We start from the raw sequence: 23,300 nt of genomic DNA, 5'->3' as shown, positions 1-23,300 counted from the left end.
CGCTCAATCAAGCTTGTCATCATCGTCATCGTCATAATGTTTTTTTTTCTTTATTTGGTTTTGGTTATCATCAAACATCGTTTCAATTCTTCTTTTTTAGATAAAGATGATAAAGATAATGAAATTAAAGCAATCTACATTTGAACAACAAATTTTCAGCCCGATAAAACGATTCGGGAAAAAAAAGAGAATATCGTAAATCGAGAGAGAGAGAGAGAGAGAGGGAAGAGAATATTCTGTATTGTAGTCGATTATTCATTCATTCATTCGTTGTGTGTGTAGCAAATTCAACCGAATCAAACTGAATTTATTGGTTTGATGTAATTCAAAAAAAGGAAAATTGACAATTTTCATTTTGCTATTCGATGACGAAGATAATCAAATTAACTTTTTCTCGTTTTGTTTTGTTTTGTTTGATGGTCGTCTCTTTTTCCGAATTTCGATTCGTATTTTCAATTGATAATACAGTCTTTCTTTTTTGGTATTTCGGTTCGGTGATTATATTTTGATGGATTGAAAATTGTTTTTTGTTTTCGTTCAAGCAAGATTGTTTTATATTAATAGAATCGATTTTTGGTTGAACAATAACTTTGTTGTTGTTGTTGATGATGTTGACAATCAAAATTGAAGAATTTTCTGAAATTTTTTTTCAAAAATAAAGTTATTTTTGGTTCTCAATTAAATAACCATATCGAATTTCTTCGTCTCTTAGTCTTTGTCTATTTCGGCACACACAAATGATGAGATAATAATTGTCAGAAGGAAACCAAGAAAACAAAGAATCGCACACAGAATAATACCGAAAGAATAAAATCAAAAGAATTCAAAAAAATCCTTTCATTCATTCCAAACAAAAAAACAACAACATTGATTTATTATTTTATTTTTTTTACAAAAAAAATTTTAAAAACTATTCACTTATCCAAGTGTAGTAGTGCTACTGTGTTAACAAAGAATGAATGAAACAAAAAACGATTATTCTTTTATTATTACACGATGATGATGATGATGATGATGGACACATGAAATCTCGGGGAGAGAGAGAGAGAGAGAGAGAGAGAGAGAGAGAGAGAGAGAGAGAGAGAGACTGTTGTGTTGTCTAAAATAAATAAACAAACAAAACACATGATGAAATGTTGTTTGTCTAATGTTTCTAATTCTGTGTTTTTCTATGTTTGTTTGTTTGTTCAATTTCATTCAACCAAACCAAAAAAATTCATTCTTTGCTGTGTTTTTGATGGAAGATTTTCTTTTTAATTCCTAACCATCATCATCAATGGAAAATACTAAAAACAAACAAACAGAAAACTTTTGATAGTGATTTTTCTGGGTTGGTTGGTAGATCGAATAATGGAAACAAACAAACAACCGAAAAAAATCCATGTATCAAATTTCAATCTCTGCAGTAGTAGTTTTTGAAAGCTTTTTTTCCTTGGAAAAACTTCTTCAGAAAAAACTTCAAAATAAATCCTTGAAGAAATTTTCGGAAAAGTGAACCAAATGTTTTCATCATGTCCGAAAAAGCATATTTTAAATGGGAAATCTTCCCGAAAAAATTTTACAACTTTTTGAAAAGCGAAAAAATTCTTGATGAAAAACCCTTGCCACCAGCTATTATCATCTACCGAATGCCAATGGCGATGAACAAAAATCATAACAGAATTATGAATCAAGTTATGAATATCATTCAAATGCAAAAACATCATCAAACATCAAACACCGCACACTTTATTATTATGTAACTAAAAAATATCTCTTCTGTGTGTCTCTTTAGGGATGTAAATTTTGAACAACCAGAAAAAAGCAAACTTTGGTTGATTCATTCAATGAACGAAACGAAACCAATTCATTTAGAATGATTCCTTTGGGAATTTGATATTCAAAACCAAAAACACAGTGAGAAAAAGAAAAGAAGGAAGCTGATGTGGAAAAAAAAGAAAAATCCAGGAGCCCGAAAAAAATACCTTGACATACATGATGATGATTATATTGTCATTGTAATTTTTTAACCCTCCGTTCATCTACCTTCTCAACGAAACAAAACGAAAGAGAACGAAAAAAATAATCAAAATGTAAACACCAAAAAAAAACTTATCGCAGATGTTTTCGATGATTGTTTTTTTTCTTTCTGATTCTTTCTGGAAATTCTGCTACCGATATATGAAAAAACGAAAGAAAGAATCATAATCAAACAAACGAAAAAAATGATAACAAACGAAACAATAACAATAACTACACAAAAGAAATATAACATCCCCTCATTCATTTGACAAACAACAATAACAAAAAATTCTGTAAAGAATTGAATCGGTAAGCAAGTTATCGCTCTCTCTCTCTCTCTCTGCATGTATCATTCTTGCAGAATCGGAGAAATGATAACAAAAAAACAAAAATCTCATCATCAAAATCACGCGACAATTCTTTCTCTGTGTATGTGTGAAATTCTGTGATTCTTGACGACCTAGCATGGCGCCTTGTATTGTTTTTTTATATATCATTATTCTTCCCTTGTGTTTTTTTCATTTTCGAATTCAATTCTCTCTCTCTCCTCATATCATTCTTCACCAATATTACGAAGAAGAATTGAAATTGTTTCAGCAGCAGCAGCAGCTTCATTATTATTCCTGGATGCTAACCAGTCTGTTGTTACGATGATCACCACCATTCTCTGATTCTAAAAATATGTCCAAAAAAATGTGTCTGGTGACAACAGATTTTTTTTTCTCTCTCTCACTCCTGGTTATCATTTTCCAACATAGCAAAAATAACATTTGGGAAAAATGATTGTGAAACATGATTTTTTTTTCGGTGGAAAACAAAAAAACAGAAAAAAACATAGAAATCAAAATCAGAAATGAAAAAAGACTTTTTTTAAACAGCCAAATTACAATTTCTGTCTTTTTTTTGTCGAAACTTGATTTTCAAATTTAAATTGGCAGAATGTAAAAAAAACCAACTACATAATTACAGAATATTCTTCTGAATTCATTTTTACCTTTGTACGTCTTCCAGGTCTATATTTTGTTTTGTTTTTTTTTGTTTACTTGTCAATTTTAATTACAAAAAACTGAAACGAGATGCTAACCAGTCTAAATAGGAATTCTATGTATCATTTTTCGAAAAACCAAACCAAACCTGTCATTTTGTCAATTAATTTCTGACATTTCAATGTTTTCAAAGTGTTAATGAACTCTTTCCATTTTTCTCTTTTTACCAAAAAAAAAAAAAAACTTTAGATCCATCCAGCCATTTTATACAATCATCAAGTGGATCAACAACAACAACAACAACAACTCTACAACAACAACAACAATCAAATGATCAAATATATTTCATTATAATATTCATATTAATATTAATAATATTAACATTTGTTATTTATATTGTTTTAAAATATCAATTTCATCGACGTCGTCATAATAATACAAAATCCGGTGGTCATTCTTCAATTTTTAATCATAATTCATGGTTAAATGTTGGTGGTGAATCTGATCATCTTTCACATGGATCTTTCACAGGTCCATTAGATCAGGATGATAATGGTGATCATTCTATTGGTCAAGGACAACCAAATTCATTAACACCAACATTACTTTTACTGCAACAACATAGTGATGGTAGATTTTATAATAAACCAGTAAAAGGTAACCATTATCCAATGGAACCTATTTTAAACACCAATAAACAACAACAACAACAACAGTCAATTACACCACAAAAAATGATGCTAATATCACGTTTGAATCAATCAAATCATCAACAACAATCGAATGGAATGTTAGATCATTTTCTTATGCAACAACCTGGTTCGGTTACAACAACACCATTACCAAATTCAAAAGGTCATCCATTACCAACAATACCACGTGATGATGATAATCAAAGTTTTCGTAGTGGTTGTTCAAGTGCTAATCGTTATGAAGAACCACAATTTTCTAATTATAATAATCATTATCATCAGCATCATCAGCATTTAAATCATAATGTTAACCATCCAGTAAAATCGTCGAAAAATTCAGGTTCTCCACATTCAATTAATACCGGTGTTGTTAATGGTGGTAATTTAGCTGGTACAAATAGTAGTAGTGGATCAGCCAATACAGCATTAACAACAACAGCAAATGAAATTAGTCAAAATGAATCATCCGAACCAGATTATGCTGAACCAATTATCAATGAATTTGATCCAAAATCAATCACAATGAATAATAATAACAATAATAATAGTAAATTTCAACCACCTTCATTAACTTCCGTTCCACCTATTAGTATATCATCACCACAATCAAAAAATTACCGTTATTCATCGGAAGAATATTCTGATTGTTCAAATATCGGTTTACAATATGGACGATATGAAAAATCAATAAAAATTAATCCAGAATTAATACATTATGGTTATTATTCTTCATTGCCAAATCTTGGCGTTGGTTTATATTTACCGCCAGAATTTTTTAGTAATAATCAACCGAATCGAACAACAACAACAACAGTGGTTGAATCGAATGTTGTCGGTGATAATTTATACATTCGATATGGTATCGATATTCGTGCACGTTATCCAGGAATTTGTTCATTAAGTTCAGTGATTACATTGAATTTGTCCAAACATCAACAACAACAACAGATTGAATTTAATCGTCCAGCCATATTATGTTTTCGACATTGTCTTTCATTTCATCAACAACAACAACAAGATCAAACATGGAAACGAAATTTAGTTATTATGTGGCAAGAACAACAACAAAATTCATCTAAAACATCAAAATGGATTGAATTGATTCGTTTGGATGATCAACAACAACAAGATTGTTATGCTTACCTGGATTCGAATAATGTTTATCTGGTTACAAGATTATTTGGTCGTTTTATGTTTGGTTATAAGCAGGATTTTTCTCAATATGGTTCAACAAATTCTAAATCAAATTCAACACTTGAATCACCATCATTTGGTTCGATTGGCCGTTCAGCAACGAAAAATCCTTCGGTAGAATCATCAATGATATCAAAAATGGTCAATTTTTCAATCACTATTGAACAATATAGTCAAACAGAACATCTGATCAAATGTTTTGTTTATGATAATTTACCGGCATCAATATTAATGTTTCAAAATGATCAATTACCATCATGTTCAGAATCATCAACAACAACCAATTCAAAAATTACAAAAAATGATCAAAATAAATTCATTCAAATACTTATTGGTCGTATGTCCAATCCATTACTATTGAAATCATATAATTCATCAACAAGAATTTCATTGCCACCAAATCGTAATTCAACACTTTGTTTTGAACTTATTCAACAACAACAACAACAACAACAAATTAACCCGTTATATACACGTGGTAATAATATTCCAAATCCAAGAATGGAAATCCCATTAGAACATCTTTGTTCATTAGGACCAAATTCAATGTTACATTGTTCATTTATGGTGCCAAATATGATAACAACAACAACAACAACAACAATGATGGATGATGATGAAGATTTAGTCGATGATGACGACGATGACGATGATGATCAAGAACCAAATTCTTATGACGATATCGATGGAAATTCAGAAGATTCCGTTCGAGAAGATTCAGGATTTTCTCCTACATATGAAAATAAACCATTGGATTCAAAAAAATCATCCAAATCATCATTATTGCTGAAAAAGAATCAAAGAAATCTTAATTATGAGATAAAAATATGGCAACAAAAATCGGAAAATCGTAAACGTTTTCACCATCATCATAACCATCATAATCATTATCAATCATCATCATCATCGAATACAATCACTTTAAATCGTTTAAATATGCGACCACTACATCATCTACCATCTAGTGGTAGGATTCAAAAATATTTTTTCAATGATAAATATTCTCGTTTATTCAATGATTCGGATTTGAAATTACGACAATTATTAACCGAACGTTTAGATCATTCAATTTATAATGATGATCATTATCCATGGAAACAATGGGCAATATCAATGTTGATGATCAACGATGATAATGATGACCATCACCACCAACATGGATCTTTTTCATATTTCCAACAACAACAATCACCAAGTTTACAATTATTAGAATTATGGGAATCGAAAACAATCAATGAATTAATGATTACGATTGGTGATGATAATGATGGTAATGGTAAAATTGGATCCAAACGATCACCACCACAATCATCATCCAGATCGAAAACAATGCAATTAAAAGAATTATTCTATTCAAAATTATTGCATCAAATTCAAACAACAATCGGTGGTAGTTCGGATTTGATTGATTTAATTCTTGGCCATCAATTTTAATTTGTTTATCTTTTCACTCACTAAATTTCCACATTTTTGCACTCATTAACGAACAAAGCAAATTCACCACAGAACAAATTTTGTTTCATTTTTTTTTAAAATTGTTTTGAACTACAAGTGCCTATTATCCATCCATTCGATTCATTCAAAGTGTCCTAGGTTTATTCGAATAGCGATTCTTTGGAAAAAAAATAACCGCCCATGAATGAAAACATTGAGCTTCAAGAATATTTTGAATTGAAGCCGAACCATTTTTTTTGTTAACCATTTTCAATTTACCTGATTGTAATGCCCTTATTTGTAATTGAATTTATCATGTATTTGGATTTCAACTTTTTACAATGTTTGTTCTTTTTTTTTGGAAATTTTCAATTTACTTCAATTTGCTGTAAATAATAACTAATTTTCTTTTTCTTTTTATAAAAAATAAAAAAACATTTTAAATAAAAAACATTTGATAAATGGGTTTAAAGGGTTATTTTTTTCTTGCTATTGATTAATCCAATGATGACCGGTGATTCGTTAATAATCATCATAACCAGGTAATGGAAATGAACGGGCAAATTTTTCAACATCCGATCTTAATTCAGCAATTTGTTGTTGAAATTCATCAGTTTTTAATGTAATCATAAAATCTTTTAATAATTTTCCCGGTGCAGCGGTTGTAATTTTTTTCGCAAGTTTAATACCTATAGTATAAATTAAGTGTTAAAAAATATAATATTGTTAATTAAGGGTTAATTAATTAATTTTTATAAAAATATTTACCTCGATCAATAAATTCAACAACTTTAACCATATCATTTTCATTTAATCCTCTTGTAGTTAATGCAGGTGTACCTAAACGTATACCACCCGGATTCAATGCAGATTTATCACCAGGTACAGTATTTTTATTACATGCAATTTCAACATCTTCTAAAACTTTTTCAGCACGTGCACCATTAACACCAAGTGGACGAAGATCAACACAAACCAAATGATTTTCAGTACCACCTGTTGTAATTGTATAACCTTTTGCCATTAATTCTTCAGCTAATTTTGCGGCATTTTTGACAACTTGTTGTTGATATTCTTTAAATTCCGAAGATGTTGCTTGTTTCATTGCTGTTGCAATACCAGCAATAGCATTTTGATGTGGACCACCTTGTAATCCAGGGAAAACTGTTTGATTAACTTTATCCTCTAAATCGTATAGAATTTTTTCGCCTTTTTTCGTTACTGAACGTACACCTTTACGATAAAAAATTACAGCAGCACGTGGACCACGTAATGTTTTATGTGTTGTGGTTGTAACAACATCAGCATATTTAAATGGTGATGGTGCAAATCCAGTTGCAACCAAACCACTAACATGTGCCATATCAGCCATTAAATAAGCATCAACAGAATCGGCAATTTTACGAAAACGTTCATAATCTAAATGTCTTGGATAACAACTAATACCGGCAATAATTAATTTTGGACGAAATAATTTTGCGGTAATTTCTAATTGATCATAATCAATTAGACCGGTATCTGTACGTATACGATATGGCATTGATTCAAAAAATAATGATGTACAGGAAATTTTTTTCTTATCCGTTTGAAAACCATGTGTAAGATGACCACCATCCGGTAAATCTAATCCCATAATACGACCTTGATGACCAGCTAATGCCGTTAAAGCGGCTAAATTTGCCGGTGAACCTGAATATGGTTGTACATTAACACCCCATTCATCCGAATTCAATCCATATGCTTCCAATGAACGTTTTTGTGCTAATAATTCAATTTCATCAATATGTTCATTACCACCATAATATCTAAGGGTTAAGAGGGGGAAAAAATAATGAAAAATTCATTTGAAAAATGAAATTGAAATAATTACCTAGCACCAGGATAACCTTCAGCATATTTATTATGAAGACAAGTACTTAATGCATGCAATACACCAACACTGGTAATATTTTCCGATGCAATCATTTCAAGACCACGTTTTTGACGATCTTTTTCTTTCTTTATAATTTCGTATAATTCTGGATCACCTTCATCCAATGTTTGCCATAATATTCCTTTACCTTCAGTTACTTTGGCTGACATTTTTGATAATGATGATGAACTATGTATGGATCTTGATGAAATCAAATTATTATTTGGTCGTTGTTGTTGTAAAACACTTGATGTTGTTAATAAGTATGATGATGATGATAAAGTTGAAAAATTTGATGCAGAACAAGTTGATGAAAATAATGATGCTTGATTCGAAGCTAAACGACTAAAAACTACAAATGGATGCAGTCGAAAACAAGATGAGGACATCGAAATCAAATGATTATGATGATGGTGATAAAGTGAGAAAAAAAATCAAAAATCAGGAGATTATTATTGAACAGTGAGTTGATGTGTATGGAGCATATGATTTTTTTTATATTTCGTTTGAAAAAAAGACCAGTTTTTTTTCTTGTCTTGCTTTAATCGAAAAAAATGACCAATCTAATGAAAGAAATTAAAAAAACAAAATTTGAAATGAAATATTGTCAGCAATGAAGAAGAAGAAAAAGAAAAATGACTGGTTTTTATTTCAATCTTGTTTTTCAAAAGTGTGTGTGACACGAATTTTTTGGAAGAAAAATGATGATAAGAAAGAAAAAATGAAGAAGAAAAAAGTGAATTTATACCGTTAAGATCGGTAGCCAAAATGATTTTTGATTTTTCTTAGTTTTTTCAAGCTTCTTCAAATTTCGTTTTTTCTTCAGTTATCACAAATTTTTTTTTGGTTGGAAAAAGAAATAACATTATCATTTTGGCCACATTATCGTGCTAAAATAAACTCCCAAAACCTAAAAAAAATCTATCACTAAATTTATCATTTGAAAGCGAGAAAGAAGCAGTTGATAAACATCTTACCATTTATAATCGCAAATGAAACTAATGAAAAATAATTTTTTTTAACGATGACCGATTTTTTTTTCAAAAAAAATCAAATGAAACGCGAAATCGAAACACACATGAAACATCATTCAAAAAGAACGTGATAAAGTGGGGGGAATTTTAATTTTTTTCCAGGGAAAAAAAGAAACGGAAATCCAAACAAAAATTCGAATCATCTTTTGAATCGATTAATCGAGTGAAGGACGATATCGATAATCGAAATCGAAATCGAATATAAAAAATGTTTATCTAATATTCAAGGTATCATGAGATTTTTTGGTTTGTTTAATTATTCATTTCCAATTCGAATCAATCAATCAAAAACAATCAATCGAAAAACATCAGCTAACATAAACATTCGTTCGATATGGGCAGCAATATGAGACGATTTGGTCGATAAAATTATATCGATCGATCGATCAACGAACGAATGAAAAAATTGGATCACGATGCTACCATATGCCAATTTCCAGCATTGATTATTTATTTATGATAATCATCATCATCATCAATATATTGATTCCATTACAAACATACTGTTGGGGATTTACTTTGTACAATTTTCAAAATTGATAAACAAAAATGAATGAAGACGAATGATGATGATATTTTTTTTCGAATATCAAGATTTCCATGTATCATCTTGATTGCTTAATGCTTCCATTTGAAGTTCAACATCATAATCTTCTAATATTTCATTCAAATCAATTGAATTTGATGATGTTAATTTTGGAATTGTTGTTGCAGTTGCAGTTGTTGATAATAATTTTATATTTGATGCTTTTAATAGAATAGTTCCCATATAAACATCGAATGATCCATAAAGTAAAATTTTATGACCAATTATTGATTGTTTTAGCCAATTTATTGGTTCATATTCAATGGCTAAACATTTTTGATAACCATCAGTTAGACAAAATTGCCATAATCTTCTTCCATATCCATAGAATTTTGCTAGATTTTGATTTTTCTTTCCTTTTGTTTCAGGTTTTTCTTCACCATTTTCCAATTCATCATCTTTATTATCATTCATTTTACGTTGTTTTTCTTTCAATTTAGCTTTAACATTTTTTCGGACATTAATTTTCGTTGGTAATGGCCTTGATATATCGATCATTTTTTCAACCTTTTTTTCCAAGAAAAAAACAAGATTATTAAATAGATTTTTCGAAATTATCCTTACTTGCAATATAAAATAACCATTGAAAGTTTGTTTTTCAATATTGAATAGATTTAAATTTAATTCATCCGGTAGGGATTTTGAACACCATTCATTTGTTTCAATCCAATCTTCATTCAGCCATTGTTGAAATATTTTATTAAAATCATTGATATTCGTTGATGAAGAATCAAAACATAATTTTTGTTCAAACCATTCTGGTTTTACATTTGCATGATTGTCATGGAAAAATTGTTTTAATTTTTCCAAATTTCCTGATAAAGTCATTTTTAATCGAAAACTTGAAATTTAAAAAAAAAAATTAAAAATTTTTCAATTTTTTTCAAAACAAACAAACATTCGAATCAAACAATGATTTTCGTTGTTGTTCATAAATGACGTTTCGAATTTTTTTCAAAATTTGATTGTTACGGAAATTCATTCGATTTTTTTTTTTTGAAATATAAAAGTGGATGGAAAAACTCTATGTTTCTTTGGTTTTTTTGATTGTTTGTTTGATGATTTGAAAATCGTATATAAAAAAAATAATGGTTCGCATTCGAAAGCCAAGCGTAATCATATGTGATGTTGAAGGAACAACAACATCGGTACGTTTTTGGCATGAAGTAATTGCACCATTTATACGTGAAAATTTAGCATCATGTTTACATGATACATGGCATCAACCGGAAACTATTGATGTTGTTTCTGGTATTCGTTTTAAAACTGCTGAAGATATACGTAATGGTGATACTGAAAGTAAGTTGATGTTGATGATTTGATTCAATGCAAATTTCTCCTTTGTAATTCTACTTTTTTTTCGTTCAGTTCCACCGATTCTTGATGAAAATTCACCACGAAAAGGTAAATTTTCCAGATGATTTTTCGGTGATTTTTTTTATTGAAAAATATCATTTCCCCTATTAGATATGATCGATAGTATTGTAAAAAATGTTTGCTATCAAATGCAACAACGTAAACAATCGAATGAATTAAAAGCCGTACATCTGCTGGTTTGGTTATATGGTTATCAAAATGAATTGTTAAAAGGACATGTTTATCCGGATGTACAACCAGCATTTCAACAATGGAAACATAATCAAGGTATACGTGTATTTACATTTGCAACCGGTGATACTATTGTACAGAAAATGTTATTCGGTTGTTCATTAATGGGTAATTTAATTCCGGTAATGAAGAACATTCATTTTTATCTAGTCAAAATCAACTAAAATGACCTTTCCCCCAAAATTTAGTTAATTGAAGATTTTTTCAATTATGATTCAGTGGGTAAAAAAACCGATCCAGAAAGTTATCGTATCATTTCGAAACGTATACAAATTCAATGTAATTCAATGGCATTTTTATCGGATAATTTAGCCGAATTAAAAGCATGTCAAACGGCTGGTGTACAACCAATTCTGGTTATTCGTTCACATAATCGTGATCTATTAGATCCTTCCATACAACAAGCATTACCATATAAATATATACGATCATTTGAAGAATTAGAATTCTATTAAGAATTCCAGAATAAAAATCGTTTTTATTTTCATTTAGAATTTTTGTCAATGAAAAATATACAAAAATTATTATTCATTGTTTAACTCCTTGGTCGTTCTTTTTTGCCTTTATAAAGTGCCAATAATGAAACATTAGCAACTTTAACCACTTTAAATCGTACACCAGGTATATCACCAACAGCATGACCTTTCCGGCCAAAACCGGCAACTAAAACTTCATCATTTTCTTCGATAAAATTCAAACAACCATCACGTGGTACGAATGCTGTAATTTTTTTACCATTTTTAATCAATTGTACACGAACACATTTTCGAATAGCCGAATTTGGTTGTTTAGCTTCGACACCAACTTTTTCCAATACAATACCTTTGGCATGCGAAGCACCTGCAAATGGATTAGCTTTCCATCTTGTACCTTTAATGGTTCAAATTCAAATAACATAACCAGGTTAAAATCAGAAAGAATCTTATAGAAATAGAAACTTCTTACCAAGATGAGCTTTTTTATAATCTTTATCATGCCAACGTTGTTCACGACGATTGTTGACATGTTTACGTGCTGTTTTCAAACCTTTTGGTTTACCTGCGAGACAAAACAAACGAAATAAGGATGAATATTTTCATCAATTAATCCCCATTGATTGATAATTACCCATGATTTTAGATTTTAGACTTCAAATCCAATCAATTTTAAAAAAGAAAAATCGATGAAAATTGACACGAGTTTTTCTTTTGCACAATGCTGCACACAAACACACGCATACGGGAAAAAGGAAGCTTTTCAATCGAACACAGAAAGAAACGTGATTCCACACTCGCTCACACAACACATACGTGGACCTTTCATATACAATCGTACGCGAACAGAATATTGAAAAAAAATTTAAAAAATCAAATTTTGAAAAAATTTATGAAATCGTAACGTTGATTTAATGCAATTCATAAAAAGGAAATTCGGTAAGCAGCAAAAGTCATTGAAAATTAACTAGGAATGGCTACTCATTATATAGCCTATTGGTTGATTAATTGACCTCAATTCAATTATCGAATTAATTAATTAGTAATTTCAAACTGTTCAGCAACAGTTCTCTCCCAGCCCCAGAGCGAGCGATCCAAAATAATTTATCCGTTGACCACAAAAACGTCCGTCCATAAAACGCAGTCACGTAGAACCACAAACCCATCCGAACCAATCACTATATCCGTCACCAGTTTAATCGGCCAATTTCTGTGGTTCAAAGCATTTCTAGGTCCAACAATCAGTCAGCGATTTTTATTTCCACTGGTTAGTTTCCCAAATTCATTTTAACCATTAAAAATATTGAGACATCCATAAGAAAACAATTTAAATTCTTTCAAATCGATTCTTCACGAACAGACGATGACATAAGATTCTTGGTGCGACCAAAATACAGTCCTTTGATCTTTAACATATTCCTCATAGTTGAAATTTCGGTTTTAAGCCAACAAAGACCAAACTTTTTCGGCAGCAGCCGTAGGCATTCTTTGATCAGATGGTCTAATCGCAACCATCATTGTACACTCAAACAGTTTTATGAATCTTTTCTACATTTCATGTAATAAACAAAACTGTTGATTAATGACATTACCACGAATTGTCCGACATATGATACACCCACAGACTAACACCAATAACTCCGTAGACTGTTATCCTCAAACAATATTATATGGATATTTGGAAAACGGTTAAAGCTGAACTCCTTGTCGATATCAACCGTACCAAAGAGATGCGTCGCGTATATTCATATCCAACCAAGGTAAATCTGACATCTAATCTCACGTTACCAAAATCTGCAAAGACACCAACATCAAGTCTTCGTCAACCATCAAAAACTTGATAGCAATTATACTATCGATGACACGATACAGCTCAATACATGCTTAATCGATTTTTTCGGATGATTCTACTTTCGAAGAGCGAACACCAATAATTGGACAGCAAGGCCAGAATCCTGGGTATTCAAATCAGCTGATTATCACTATCTCTCGTCTCAAACAAAATAAACCATTAACTTCAATTAAATTATCAGGATACCTAGCTTCACTCTGTTGATAAAAACGGTTCACTGTCTGCAAAGCGTCCAATTGTCGAAACTCTTTGTGACATTTAGTCACCAGTGTCTCATGATCTCTCTAGCTTCACTTTAGACGATGCCAACCAAGTAGACGAATGAGTTGAGCCATTATACGCAGCTATCATATTTGGTAGACATCTATCCCATTCTTTGATTAGCAATTCGATACATTGCATTGTCAAAACCACACAATTTGATTGGCGTTGAGGTTCGACGATTCCGAGTCGCGACCAGATTCCCAGAAATTATAGAGACGTCAGCTCCTGAATCTATAAGAACTTCACAATCACTTGCTCCAATTCGGCATTGAAATTTCCCAACTGAAGAACCATTCTTTGCAATTCGAACTTCAGCCATAGTAACTACATTTATTGACTCATTAAAATCGTGCAAAGGCGTTGGATGATTTCCATTACACGTTATACATTCAACTGATTCCTCTTTTTTTTTTTTCGGCAATCTTTAGCTTTATGACCGAATCAACCAATATTGAAAACATTTTCGAAAGCCATCGGGAAATACCTTCTGCATCCGACATCGACGTACCTACCTGAAATCGTGAAACACAATCCTGTACCAAACCATATAACGATTTCCATCTAACGATTTTTCAATGGACCACAGATATCCATCCGATTCTATGCCAGTCATTCATTTCCGATTCACTACAAATCATAGGCAACCGTGTACGATCAATATCATCTTTAAAAGCTGCACACTTTCCAAAAACTGTTTCAAATCAGCCTTCCAACCTGGCCCAAACATTATCATTTCCCTTAATATGATCAATTCCTTCGATTTCATACTCCATCAATATTATAACCATTCGACCTAATCTACCCGTACAATCACTTTTCGACAGTAACCATTTGAGTGACTTATTATCGGTTTCGATCCTGAACGGACGACCTCGAATATTTCTTCTGTGCTGTAGAGAACATTTTCGAAAAGAAATTGACGGCTGTTTTTATCAACAATGAACTGCTACAAAGTTGCTCCATAACTGAAATCTGATACATCGCACGTAACAATAAATTGAGTGAAGGATCTGGAATTTTAACTTCCGAATTTTTCTCGATGTTCTTTCGGAATGCATCCTCTTCTCTCGGACTCCATTCTAACTTTACTATTGCACAGTCGAAACAAAGGTTTCGCGATATATCAAACACGGTAAAAAACCAGCCATACATACAAATGTTGTTACTTCTCGTTGATCGGTTGGTTTCAGGAAATTCAATGTTTTCGTTTTATTTTCGGTAATGATCGATCGATGAACATTAAGATGTCATCCAAATAACATTCAACATAATCTAAATGTCCCCAAAGACTTTCCATCAATCGTTGAAAAGCTTGCGGAGCAGATACCAAGCCAAAAGGCATCAGCTTTTGTTAGCATCAATATTTACTTTCAGAATTAGTATCATTTGTTTGAATTCATGCAGCGACTAATAAGACATCCCCTGGAAAACACATCAGATTTCTTTTTCTCCCAACAAGACAAAACTCAATACGTATTACACCGGCGATCAATAAAACTGACAATATTCGTAGAAACTATAAGAAACATTGATACTTACAAAATACAGCGTAACCATAATCATCACCACAAGCTTTTACAAACATGAAAATGGTTCTCTCCTTACGATTAAACACGAAAAGTTTAATTCTTTTTTTTTATATCGTCTCATTTCATATCTTGCATTAAAGTGAACTCCACACGAAACCAACTTAGCTGGATCGGCAAAGCAATTAACAATTTTCGTTTTGTATCAATAGCACTGGAACAAAAGAAGACTGCGCTTCTTCCATGACATTAAATATTACCGATTCTGAATTCGTGACTACCAACAAGTCATCTATATTTGATGAATTTTCACAAAGTTGAACCCTTTGGTACTTATAATGCCAAGACAATTCCGTTACATGATATCCTGAAAAAAAAACAAAAACTCTTTACCATTCGAACTTAAACCGTACCAATTACATTATTCATTGATCCATTATAATTGACATCATCAACATATGATATCATCTTGTTTATCATCAAGTTATTAACCATTTATCGACATTCTACAAACGATAGCAAAATGACCAGGTTTATCACATAGAAAACAAGCCATCATACTCGGACAAATTCATTTTGAATTCTACGTTTTGCTGTGCACATATGACAGCGTCCAATTGAGCTTTTCATAAGTCCGACATTTACTCTCATTTGATAATCATCATCTCGACTCGTCACCATTCATGGCTCCATTAAACGGCTTAATCGACAGTACAATACTAAAATCGGAACATCAGTATTATCATCATCAGGTTTCTTGCATTCATTTATACATTCATTCATTCGTTGGCCGAAGTTTTGTCAATTCTTCGTCAACGTCATCATTATCAGATTCATTTTTCAAATCTTCAACATTTTGAACCATTGTTCCATTTTATACAATACGGAACGAATCCCAATAGATTCTTCCAACTCATCATTTGCTCAATATTCTGCAAAACTTCACCTCAGTTCAACACATTGAAACAACTCAGTAAAACAATTTAGCAAACAACTCAACAAACATTTTAACACACAACTCAACAAAACAATTTAACAAACAACTCAACAAACATTTTATCACACAACTCAACAAAACAATTTAACAAAGAACTCAACAAACAATTTAACACACCTCTTCCACATGCTGGTTACTACTTACACATGTTGCTTTTCTCATTATATTCTGTTTATTCTTATAAACAACAAACCTGATTCATGTCTTCTGAAGTCAATGAGATCTTTTCATTTATTATTATCTTCTCATTAGATTCCGGTAAAAAAGATGTTTCCAATCGTTTATTGCGAACTAATCACTAACTTCATTGCTTCCAATAAATAGCAATTTAATTATTCATGGGAAACACCCAATTCTTTCGCTTGAATCAACAATCGATCCAATCTCAATGCTATCTCTGAAACAAATGCATATGAAGAAAATTTAACATTCGATAAATTCCAAACCATTCGCAGATTTGTGATGTCTTCTGAACCAAGTTTATCCAATAAATGATCAATTACCCGGTCAAAACTTTCATCTCTCAACGTGGTCAGTAAATACCATTTAAAATAGCCAGGCAATACATTTTCCAACAAAAATGTTCTTTCTTTTCCTTTTTATGAAACTGAAATCGTAACGTTGATTTAATGCAATTCATAAAAAGGAAATTCGGTAAGCAGCAAAAGTCATTGAAAATTAACTAGGAATGGCTACTCATTATATAGCCTATTGGTTGATTAATTGACCTCAATTCAATTATCGAATTAATTAATTAGTAATTTCAAACTGTTCAGCAACAAATTTAAAAACTTTTTTTTTTAATAATTTTTACTTTTCAACAGATAAAATTTGTTGCAAATGTTAAAAAACCACTATGGCCAGTTATTTCAGTATTCATATAGGTAACCCAATAATTAATTGTCGTTCCATTATCATTATTTTTATTAACATCTTTTTCCATTATCTTTGAATCGGAATTTTTCTCTTCTTCTTCTTCATTATCGTTATCATTATTATCATCTTCGGATGTTCGTATCTTTTTATTCATACCATTGATGGTATTGTCATTATCTCTGTTATGATGATGATCACCATCATCGACGTTCATCGATTCTTGAGGATCAGCAGACAAACCATTCGATGTCTCGAATTGTTGATTGAGTTTTAATTTTTCATATGATGCTTTACGTAATTCATATGGCCGTAAAACACATTCAATTGTTTCGATATCTGAAAAATTTAATCTAGTTAACATTTGACATGAACGTTGTACTTGTTCGATACAAGGTGAAAAACAACAAATTTTTGCACCATTTTTCATAACATTTTGTGCTGATTCGATTGCTTCCCATGGATTTGGTAGATCCAAAAATACTGCATCAACTTTTATCGTTGTTGTTGTTGATGATTCGGATTCGGATTGTTCGGGAAATTTGAAACCATCACGACAAACATCACGCTGTTGAACCGAAACAATATGATCAATTTGATGTTCACGAAATTCTTCACGAGCAATTTCAACTCTTTTTTGATGAAAATCAAATGTAAATAATTTTCCATTTGGTGCAATTGTACGGGCAATACTATGTGACAAGGATCCACTACCAGTACCAGCTTCAATTACAAATGATCCGGATCGAAGTTCCAGATTCATCAATATCATACCGATATCAGGACCATAAAGAATTTGTGTTCGATGCGGTAGTAAAAGTGTCCAAATTTCAGGTGTCATATCCAATACCAATACATTTCCTTTATTACATTGAATTCTTGAACCATATGGTTTACCAATTAATTCTTCCATACGTAATGCACCAAGACGTGTTTGAAATACTTCATCACGATCAACTTTTACACGATACATTTGTCTGGGTGTTAGATAAACAACAACCGTATCGCCTTCATCGATTATTGTTTTTAATCGACAAAAACTCATAATTTTTTTTTTGGTGGTCTTTGATTTATCAATCAAAACCTTGTAATAAATAAAAAATTTATAATTTTTTCAAAAACAAACAAAAAAAAAAAATCAAATAACATAAACATGCATGCTTCGAAAGATCCAAATTCGAACAATTTATACGTTTCAAGTATCTTTTCTTATACTTTCTTTGTATACAAATAAAATTTTTTTAAAAAAATGTTAATCATTTTTTTCAAAAATGTCAACATTTAATCAATTTGGTTGTTTTTTTTATTTATTTTTTTTTTGTTGATAAACAAAAGGAAAACAATGTCCGAATCCGAGTGTTGATCATCAACATCATTGATAATTTTGTGGATAAGGAAAATATGAACCAAATGGATTGGTTGGATAAGGTGGATTATTATTAGGATTATTCGGATTATGATGATCATTCATTGATAATTGTGAAAATGGTAAACTTGGTGGTGCAGGTGCCTGTCGCCAAGGTACAGCACCCGGTAGCTTAGGCATCGATGATTGTACGTTACGTATTTCTTCGGGCATTTTTTCCGCTTTTATACGACGCATATGAAATAATTTACGTTTTTCATTAAAATCCTAATTTTTTTTTGAAAAAAAACAGGGTGATTGAAAAAACAAAACAAAGAAAATCATTTTAGAAATGTGAATTTAGAACAACAAGAGAAAGAAAGATTACCTTAAGAAATTCATCAATAGTTAATTCTTTACGTAGCAAAGAATTTGCAACTTCATCGGATGATTCTTCAGCTTCAGCCATTGCTGCTTGCATTAATGCTAATATTGTATCCAATGAATGTTGTCGACCAAATTCTTTTAATTTGGATTTTTTCCTATCCAAATTTTGTTTCATTTGTTGACATTCATCAAATGCTTTTGTCAGTTGTTGTCGTTGTATACGATAAGTTGATTCGAATGAAAGATTATTTTCGGCAATTTGTTTATTCTCTTCGATCAAACGTTCACGTTCACGTTCTAATGTTTTGATTTGCGGCAAATCACGAATAAAATCTTCAATTCTTTCATTTGATTGATCGTTTAGTATGGAATCCAGTTCATCATTAGTGAAATTTTTTAGTAATGAATTTATACTACTTATATCCAGATCATTTTGTGAATAAAAATGAGCCATTTTCGTTGGAAACAAAATTTCAAATTGAAAGTTTTTGTTTTGTTTTGTTTTTCTGGTTTTCCAAATTTCTATACGCAGTTCATTTGTCGTTTTGTTTTGTTTCACATCCAAACAATTCTCGAAAAAACAACCCTAATCGACTATTTCAACCGAAAGTGGTAGCCAAGGTTAAAATCCTTTTAAAAAATCAATGACTCAATCTTGCAGGAGAGAAAAACAAAACAAAACAAAACAAATTTTTGTTTGTTTTTAATCAAAATTCGTAATTTGAATCAGAAATTATCGTTAAAAATGTCATCATCAATGGATTCTTTTGCCGGTCTAGGTGGTGGTGGAGAATGTTCGAATGAAAATAGTGAACCAATGGAAATTCAAGATTCAGCAGCCGGATCAATTGCAAATGAAACAACAACCGATGATAAAGATAATATCGATCCATCAGATGATCAAACATCAACAGATATTTTAAATGATCCAATCTTCTCGACAGCTGGCCAACAATTGATTGATTTTCTACAATATTTAGAAGATTATCAACCAACCATACCAGATTCCGTAACAAGTCATATAATGCATCAATCTGGTTTCAATACTAATGATACAAGAATATTACGCTTGGCATCGTTGGCAAGTCAAAAATTCATTGCTGATATTGCAAATGATGCATTACAACATTGTAAAATGCGTACAACAGCATTATCACAGAATAAAAAACAATCAAAAGATAAACGTTATACATTAACATTTGAAGATCTGGTTCCAGTATTGAATGAATATGGAATTAATATTAAAAAACCACAATATTTTTTCTAAGGAAAACAGCAGCAAAAAAATAACCCTCAAGTAATCAACTCAAATAAATAATCTTATTCTGTCTTTATTCCAATTTTAGTTTCATTTCATCAACCATAATCATAATCAAATTTTGTTTGAAAATTTCTTTATTCAAAAAGTGAATAAAAACAAAACAAAAACTTGGTGTTTATACAAATCGTAATTGTTGTTGTTTAATATTAAAAAAAATGAGAAAGTCAGAGTGAAATAATGGTATTTTGCTTGAAAAATGGAGGTTTTTTTTCTTTGGTGGTGGTGATGGTGGTTAACGATTACAAATATCGGATAAACCACGTATACGTCGTACTAATTCCATATCTTCAACTTTAATCGTAATACGTTTTGTATGTAATGCAGCAACATTTAAATCTTCAAATAATGTAACCATATAATTTTCGGTCATTTCTTGTAAGGCAAATAATGCCATTGAATTCCAACGATAACCAATTTCTGGCCGTAATTCATCCAAAATTTGTTTTACCAATCTAATTTTTGGTTTTTGTAAAGTAAAATGGGTTAATTTTTTCTGAAAAAACTTTGATTATGGAAAAAACTTTTACCTCATAAATGATAATCTCGGTATCAAAAGACCAACAGTTTTTTGATAAAATTTTATTTCTTGTAAAGCACGATTTTTACGATTCGAACGTTTACGTATAATCATTGGATCGGAATGACGTCGTTTTTTCATTGTAAACGATTGATGTGGTGTTGAACATTTTCGCCATACTTTTTCATTTGTTCGTGTCATTATTATTCGATGTTTCGTTTGTCCAAAAACCAAGAAAAAGAATCCAAATTGTCAAAAAATTTTCGTTGAAAATAGAAGAAAAACAAAACGTCAAAAAAATCACATTGAAATAAGGTGTGTGTGTGTTTGGGTAACGATTACGCGGGCAATGGTTGAAAGCCGCAGGCCAAGATTTTCAACGGATTTTTCTTTTCTTTTTTTCGTTCTGTTCATGCGCAAAACAAATTCGAACAAAAAAAAAAACAAAAACATTTGGCGACGTTCAAAAATGACGTTCTTCGATGAATTCTGTTGTTTTCAAAATCATAAAAAAAAAAATTTAATTTTTTGAAAATTTTTGTAATTTTTTTTTATAAATCAAAATTATATTTACATTTTGACAAATAATAATAAGTGTTTGTTGTATTAACTTTTTTAAATCAAAAAAAAAAAAAAAAAAAAAAAAAAAAAAAAAATTATAAAGCCCGTACCTGGTATGATTTTGTTTTTCTCAACTTTTAGAATTTTGTGTCTGTCAATTTGTTAATTCAATTTTTTTTTTTAAATTTGTAATTTCAATTCATGTTTTTTCCGCTATAATAAAATGGAAAATAAAAAAAATGGGATAAAATTTTCAATGATAATAATGATTAGCGTTGGTACCATTATTATTTGATGATTGACGATTAAATGATGAATTTTTTGAAGAAGAAGAAGAACGATGATGATGTTGATGTTGATGATGTCCATATTTATTATCATTGGGTGATCGTGAACGAGATCTATTTCGATTATTATTATTATGACGATTACTATTATGAGAATAATGTGATGATCGTTGTTGTTGATGATGATGATGATGATGGCTTTCATGATCACGTGATCGCCGTGAAGATTGATCAAATCTTCGTTGATTATTTCGTTGATAATTATGACGTATGGTAGATCTTGATTCATCTTTTCCATCATTATCACCATCATCATCATCATCACCATTATTATTATTATTATTATTATCATTTCGACGTCTTCGGTCCATAATTTCATCCAATGCATTTTTCAATTTACCATAACCAACATGTTGTTTACCCATAAGATGATCATCAACACGTTGTTGTACATCATTAACAATTAAAAATGCACCACAAACATCACAAACTTCCATTTGTTTTTCCTGTGCTACACCGATTTCGGCTTTTTTCTGTATCCAATGGCCGGATTGATTTTCACGTTTTATATGTGCACGTTCTTCTTTTAATAGATCAACTTCTTTCATTGCTGTTTGTGCTTCTTCTACTTTGCCTATTCGAGAACAAACAAAAAATTCATTAAAAAATCTACGTCAAAAAAGCATTACGAACCTTCACAACCAAGTTCTTGAATTTGTTCTAAAAGTTTTTCAATTTTTTCCGTTATATCACGTATACGTTCTTGATGTTCTTCAGTCATCGGTAATGAATTACCGGATAAATTCATTTTTTCAATTTGACTCATTTCTAAACGTTGTTTAGCACGTTTAATTTTCTTTTCAACATCATTCAATTGTGATTGACAAAACCGTATAAAATCATCTTCATATTGACGTTTTTCTTGTTTCGATGCTTTTGATTGATATTCACGTTTCAGGTAATCATCATGTACTAATGAACAAGGACCAATATCAGCCTTTGTATTTATGAATAATGCATTTGGACAAAATTTTACAAGAAAATTTTTACAAACCTTATTTTGTTGAAGGAAAAAAAGAATGATTAACCAAAAAAACAAACAATGATGATAATCTCTAATCAAACTTACAGTTGGATCATCCCAATTAAGCATACAACGTTTATCATTTGGTGCTAGATCACGTTCACGTCCCATCAATTCATCTAATAATTGTTTTGCTGCATTGATGGCCATCGTTTGTTTGTTTGTTTTCGTTGATTGTTTTCGTTGTTCTCGTTGATTTTTGATTTTTGATTTCGATTTTCGTTGATCAACCACAGAACATCGGATCAATATTCTCTCTTTTTACCCACCTTTTAGCACTTTTTTATCATCAACAAAAAAAAAACGAAAAATAAATTTTTGTTTTTTTTTCGAAAAATAATCCCGAGCATCAATTTGATCATCCAT

The 23,300-nt window shown here is 30.7% G+C and overlaps 10 protein-coding genes across 13 annotated transcripts in view; 3 read left to right on the top strand and 7 right to left on the bottom strand.

The window, feature by feature from the left end:
* The window catches only part of LOC113796407 (uncharacterized), a 33,779-nt gene extending 26,791 nt beyond the window's left edge, over positions 1 to 6,988 (top strand). For all 3 annotated transcript variants that reach the window (XM_075822242.1, XM_075822244.1, XM_075822243.1), the window contains one exon: positions 3,237 to 6,988. In XM_075822242.1, the coding sequence (XP_075678357.1) occupies positions 3,237 to 6,307 (3,071 nt within the window). In that variant the 3' untranslated portion in view covers positions 6,308 to 6,988. The remainder of the gene's footprint in view (positions 1 to 3,236) is intronic.
* Shmt (serine hydroxymethyl transferase) lies at positions 6,701 to 8,806 on the bottom strand. Its single transcript, XM_027346683.2, has 3 exons — positions 8,178 to 8,806; positions 7,076 to 8,112; positions 6,701 to 6,996 (listed from the first exon to the last, which is right to left on the bottom strand). Exons 1-3 carry the CDS (start codon positions 8,606 to 8,608, stop codon positions 6,830 to 6,832), a joined length of 1,635 nt encoding a protein of 544 aa, XP_027202484.2. The 5' UTR covers positions 8,609 to 8,806; the 3' UTR covers positions 6,701 to 6,829.
* A 1,034-nt stretch (positions 8,807 to 9,840) lies between these two features.
* On the bottom strand, positions 9,841 to 10,752 carry LOC113796419 (recQ-mediated genome instability protein 1-like). Its single transcript, XM_027346692.2, has 2 exons — positions 10,404 to 10,752; positions 9,841 to 10,346 (listed from the first exon to the last, which is right to left on the bottom strand). Exons 1-2 carry the CDS (start codon positions 10,665 to 10,667, stop codon positions 9,843 to 9,845), a joined length of 768 nt encoding a protein of 255 aa, XP_027202493.1. The 5' UTR covers positions 10,668 to 10,752; the 3' UTR covers positions 9,841 to 9,842.
* A 79-nt stretch (positions 10,753 to 10,831) lies between these two features.
* Positions 10,832 to 11,934, top strand: LOC113796418 (enolase-phosphatase E1-like). Its single transcript, XM_027346691.2, has 4 exons — positions 10,832 to 11,138; positions 11,208 to 11,243; positions 11,307 to 11,569; positions 11,636 to 11,934. The coding sequence occupies exons 1-4, from the start codon at positions 10,928 to 10,930 to the stop codon at positions 11,900 to 11,902; spliced, it is 777 nt and encodes a 258-aa protein (XP_027202492.1). The 5' UTR covers positions 10,832 to 10,927; the 3' UTR covers positions 11,903 to 11,934.
* RpS23 (ribosomal protein S23) lies at positions 11,879 to 12,706 on the bottom strand. Its single transcript, XM_027346696.2, has 3 exons — positions 12,555 to 12,706; positions 12,393 to 12,485; positions 11,879 to 12,317 (listed from the first exon to the last, which is right to left on the bottom strand). The coding sequence occupies exons 1-3, from the start codon at positions 12,556 to 12,558 to the stop codon at positions 11,983 to 11,985; spliced, it is 432 nt and encodes a 143-aa protein (XP_027202497.1). The 5' UTR covers positions 12,559 to 12,706; the 3' UTR covers positions 11,879 to 11,982.
* Positions 12,707 to 17,336: 4,630 nt separating this feature from the next.
* On the bottom strand, positions 17,337 to 18,566 carry Trmt61 (tRNA methyltransferase 61). Its single transcript, XM_027346688.2, has one exon. It carries the CDS (start codon positions 18,475 to 18,477, stop codon positions 17,377 to 17,379), a length of 1,101 nt encoding a protein of 366 aa, XP_027202489.2. The 5' UTR covers positions 18,478 to 18,566; the 3' UTR covers positions 17,337 to 17,376.
* Positions 18,567 to 18,691: 125 nt separating this feature from the next.
* On the bottom strand, positions 18,692 to 19,748 carry Vps37B (vacuolar protein sorting 37B). The gene is made up of 2 exons (XM_027346694.2): positions 19,166 to 19,748; positions 18,692 to 19,065 (listed from the first exon to the last, which is right to left on the bottom strand). The coding sequence occupies exons 1-2, from the start codon at positions 19,616 to 19,618 to the stop codon at positions 18,805 to 18,807; spliced, it is 714 nt and encodes a 237-aa protein (XP_027202495.1). The 5' UTR covers positions 19,619 to 19,748; the 3' UTR covers positions 18,692 to 18,804.
* A 43-nt stretch (positions 19,749 to 19,791) lies between these two features.
* Positions 19,792 to 20,609, top strand: LOC113796423 (uncharacterized). Its single transcript, XM_027346695.2, has one exon. It carries the CDS (start codon positions 19,910 to 19,912, stop codon positions 20,429 to 20,431), a length of 522 nt encoding a protein of 173 aa, XP_027202496.1. The 5' UTR covers positions 19,792 to 19,909; the 3' UTR covers positions 20,432 to 20,609.
* On the bottom strand, positions 20,542 to 21,203 carry LOC113796451 (uncharacterized). The gene is made up of 2 exons (XM_027346726.2): positions 21,013 to 21,203; positions 20,542 to 20,937 (listed from the first exon to the last, which is right to left on the bottom strand). Exons 1-2 carry the CDS (start codon positions 21,201 to 21,203, stop codon positions 20,718 to 20,720), a joined length of 411 nt encoding a protein of 136 aa, XP_027202527.1. The 3' UTR covers positions 20,542 to 20,717.
* Positions 21,204 to 21,353: 150 nt separating this feature from the next.
* LOC113796415 (luc7-like protein 3) lies at positions 21,354 to 23,275 on the bottom strand. 2 transcript variants are annotated; one of them, XR_012846707.1, is made up of 5 exons: positions 22,980 to 23,275; positions 22,544 to 22,904; positions 21,846 to 22,484; positions 21,674 to 21,776; positions 21,354 to 21,491 (listed from the first exon to the last, which is right to left on the bottom strand). XR_012846707.1 is itself a non-coding variant. In XM_075822253.1 (3 exons), the coding sequence occupies exons 1-3, from the start codon at positions 23,082 to 23,084 to the stop codon at positions 21,817 to 21,819; spliced, it is 1,134 nt and encodes a 377-aa protein (XP_075678368.1). In that variant the 5' UTR covers positions 23,085 to 23,275; the 3' UTR covers positions 21,674 to 21,816. The 2 variants fall into 2 exon arrangements, 1 of the variants encoding a protein (XP_075678368.1); XM_075822253.1 differs by lacking the exon at positions 21,354 to 21,491 and having other exon boundaries at positions 21,674 to 22,484.
* Between the last annotated feature and the right edge of the window lie 25 nt (positions 23,276 to 23,300).

This window comes from Dermatophagoides pteronyssinus, unplaced genomic scaffold, assembly GCF_027571235.1.
Source record: "Dermatophagoides pteronyssinus isolate colony J.1.1.1.1 unplaced genomic scaffold, Derpt_VIB-CSIC_2022.12 sq0016, whole genome shotgun sequence".
In the NCBI taxonomy this organism is placed as follows: domain Eukaryota; kingdom Metazoa; phylum Arthropoda; class Arachnida; order Sarcoptiformes; family Pyroglyphidae; genus Dermatophagoides; species Dermatophagoides pteronyssinus.
Note: the sequence above shows the minus strand (reverse complement) of the source record. Positions and strands in the feature narration are given on the sequence as shown.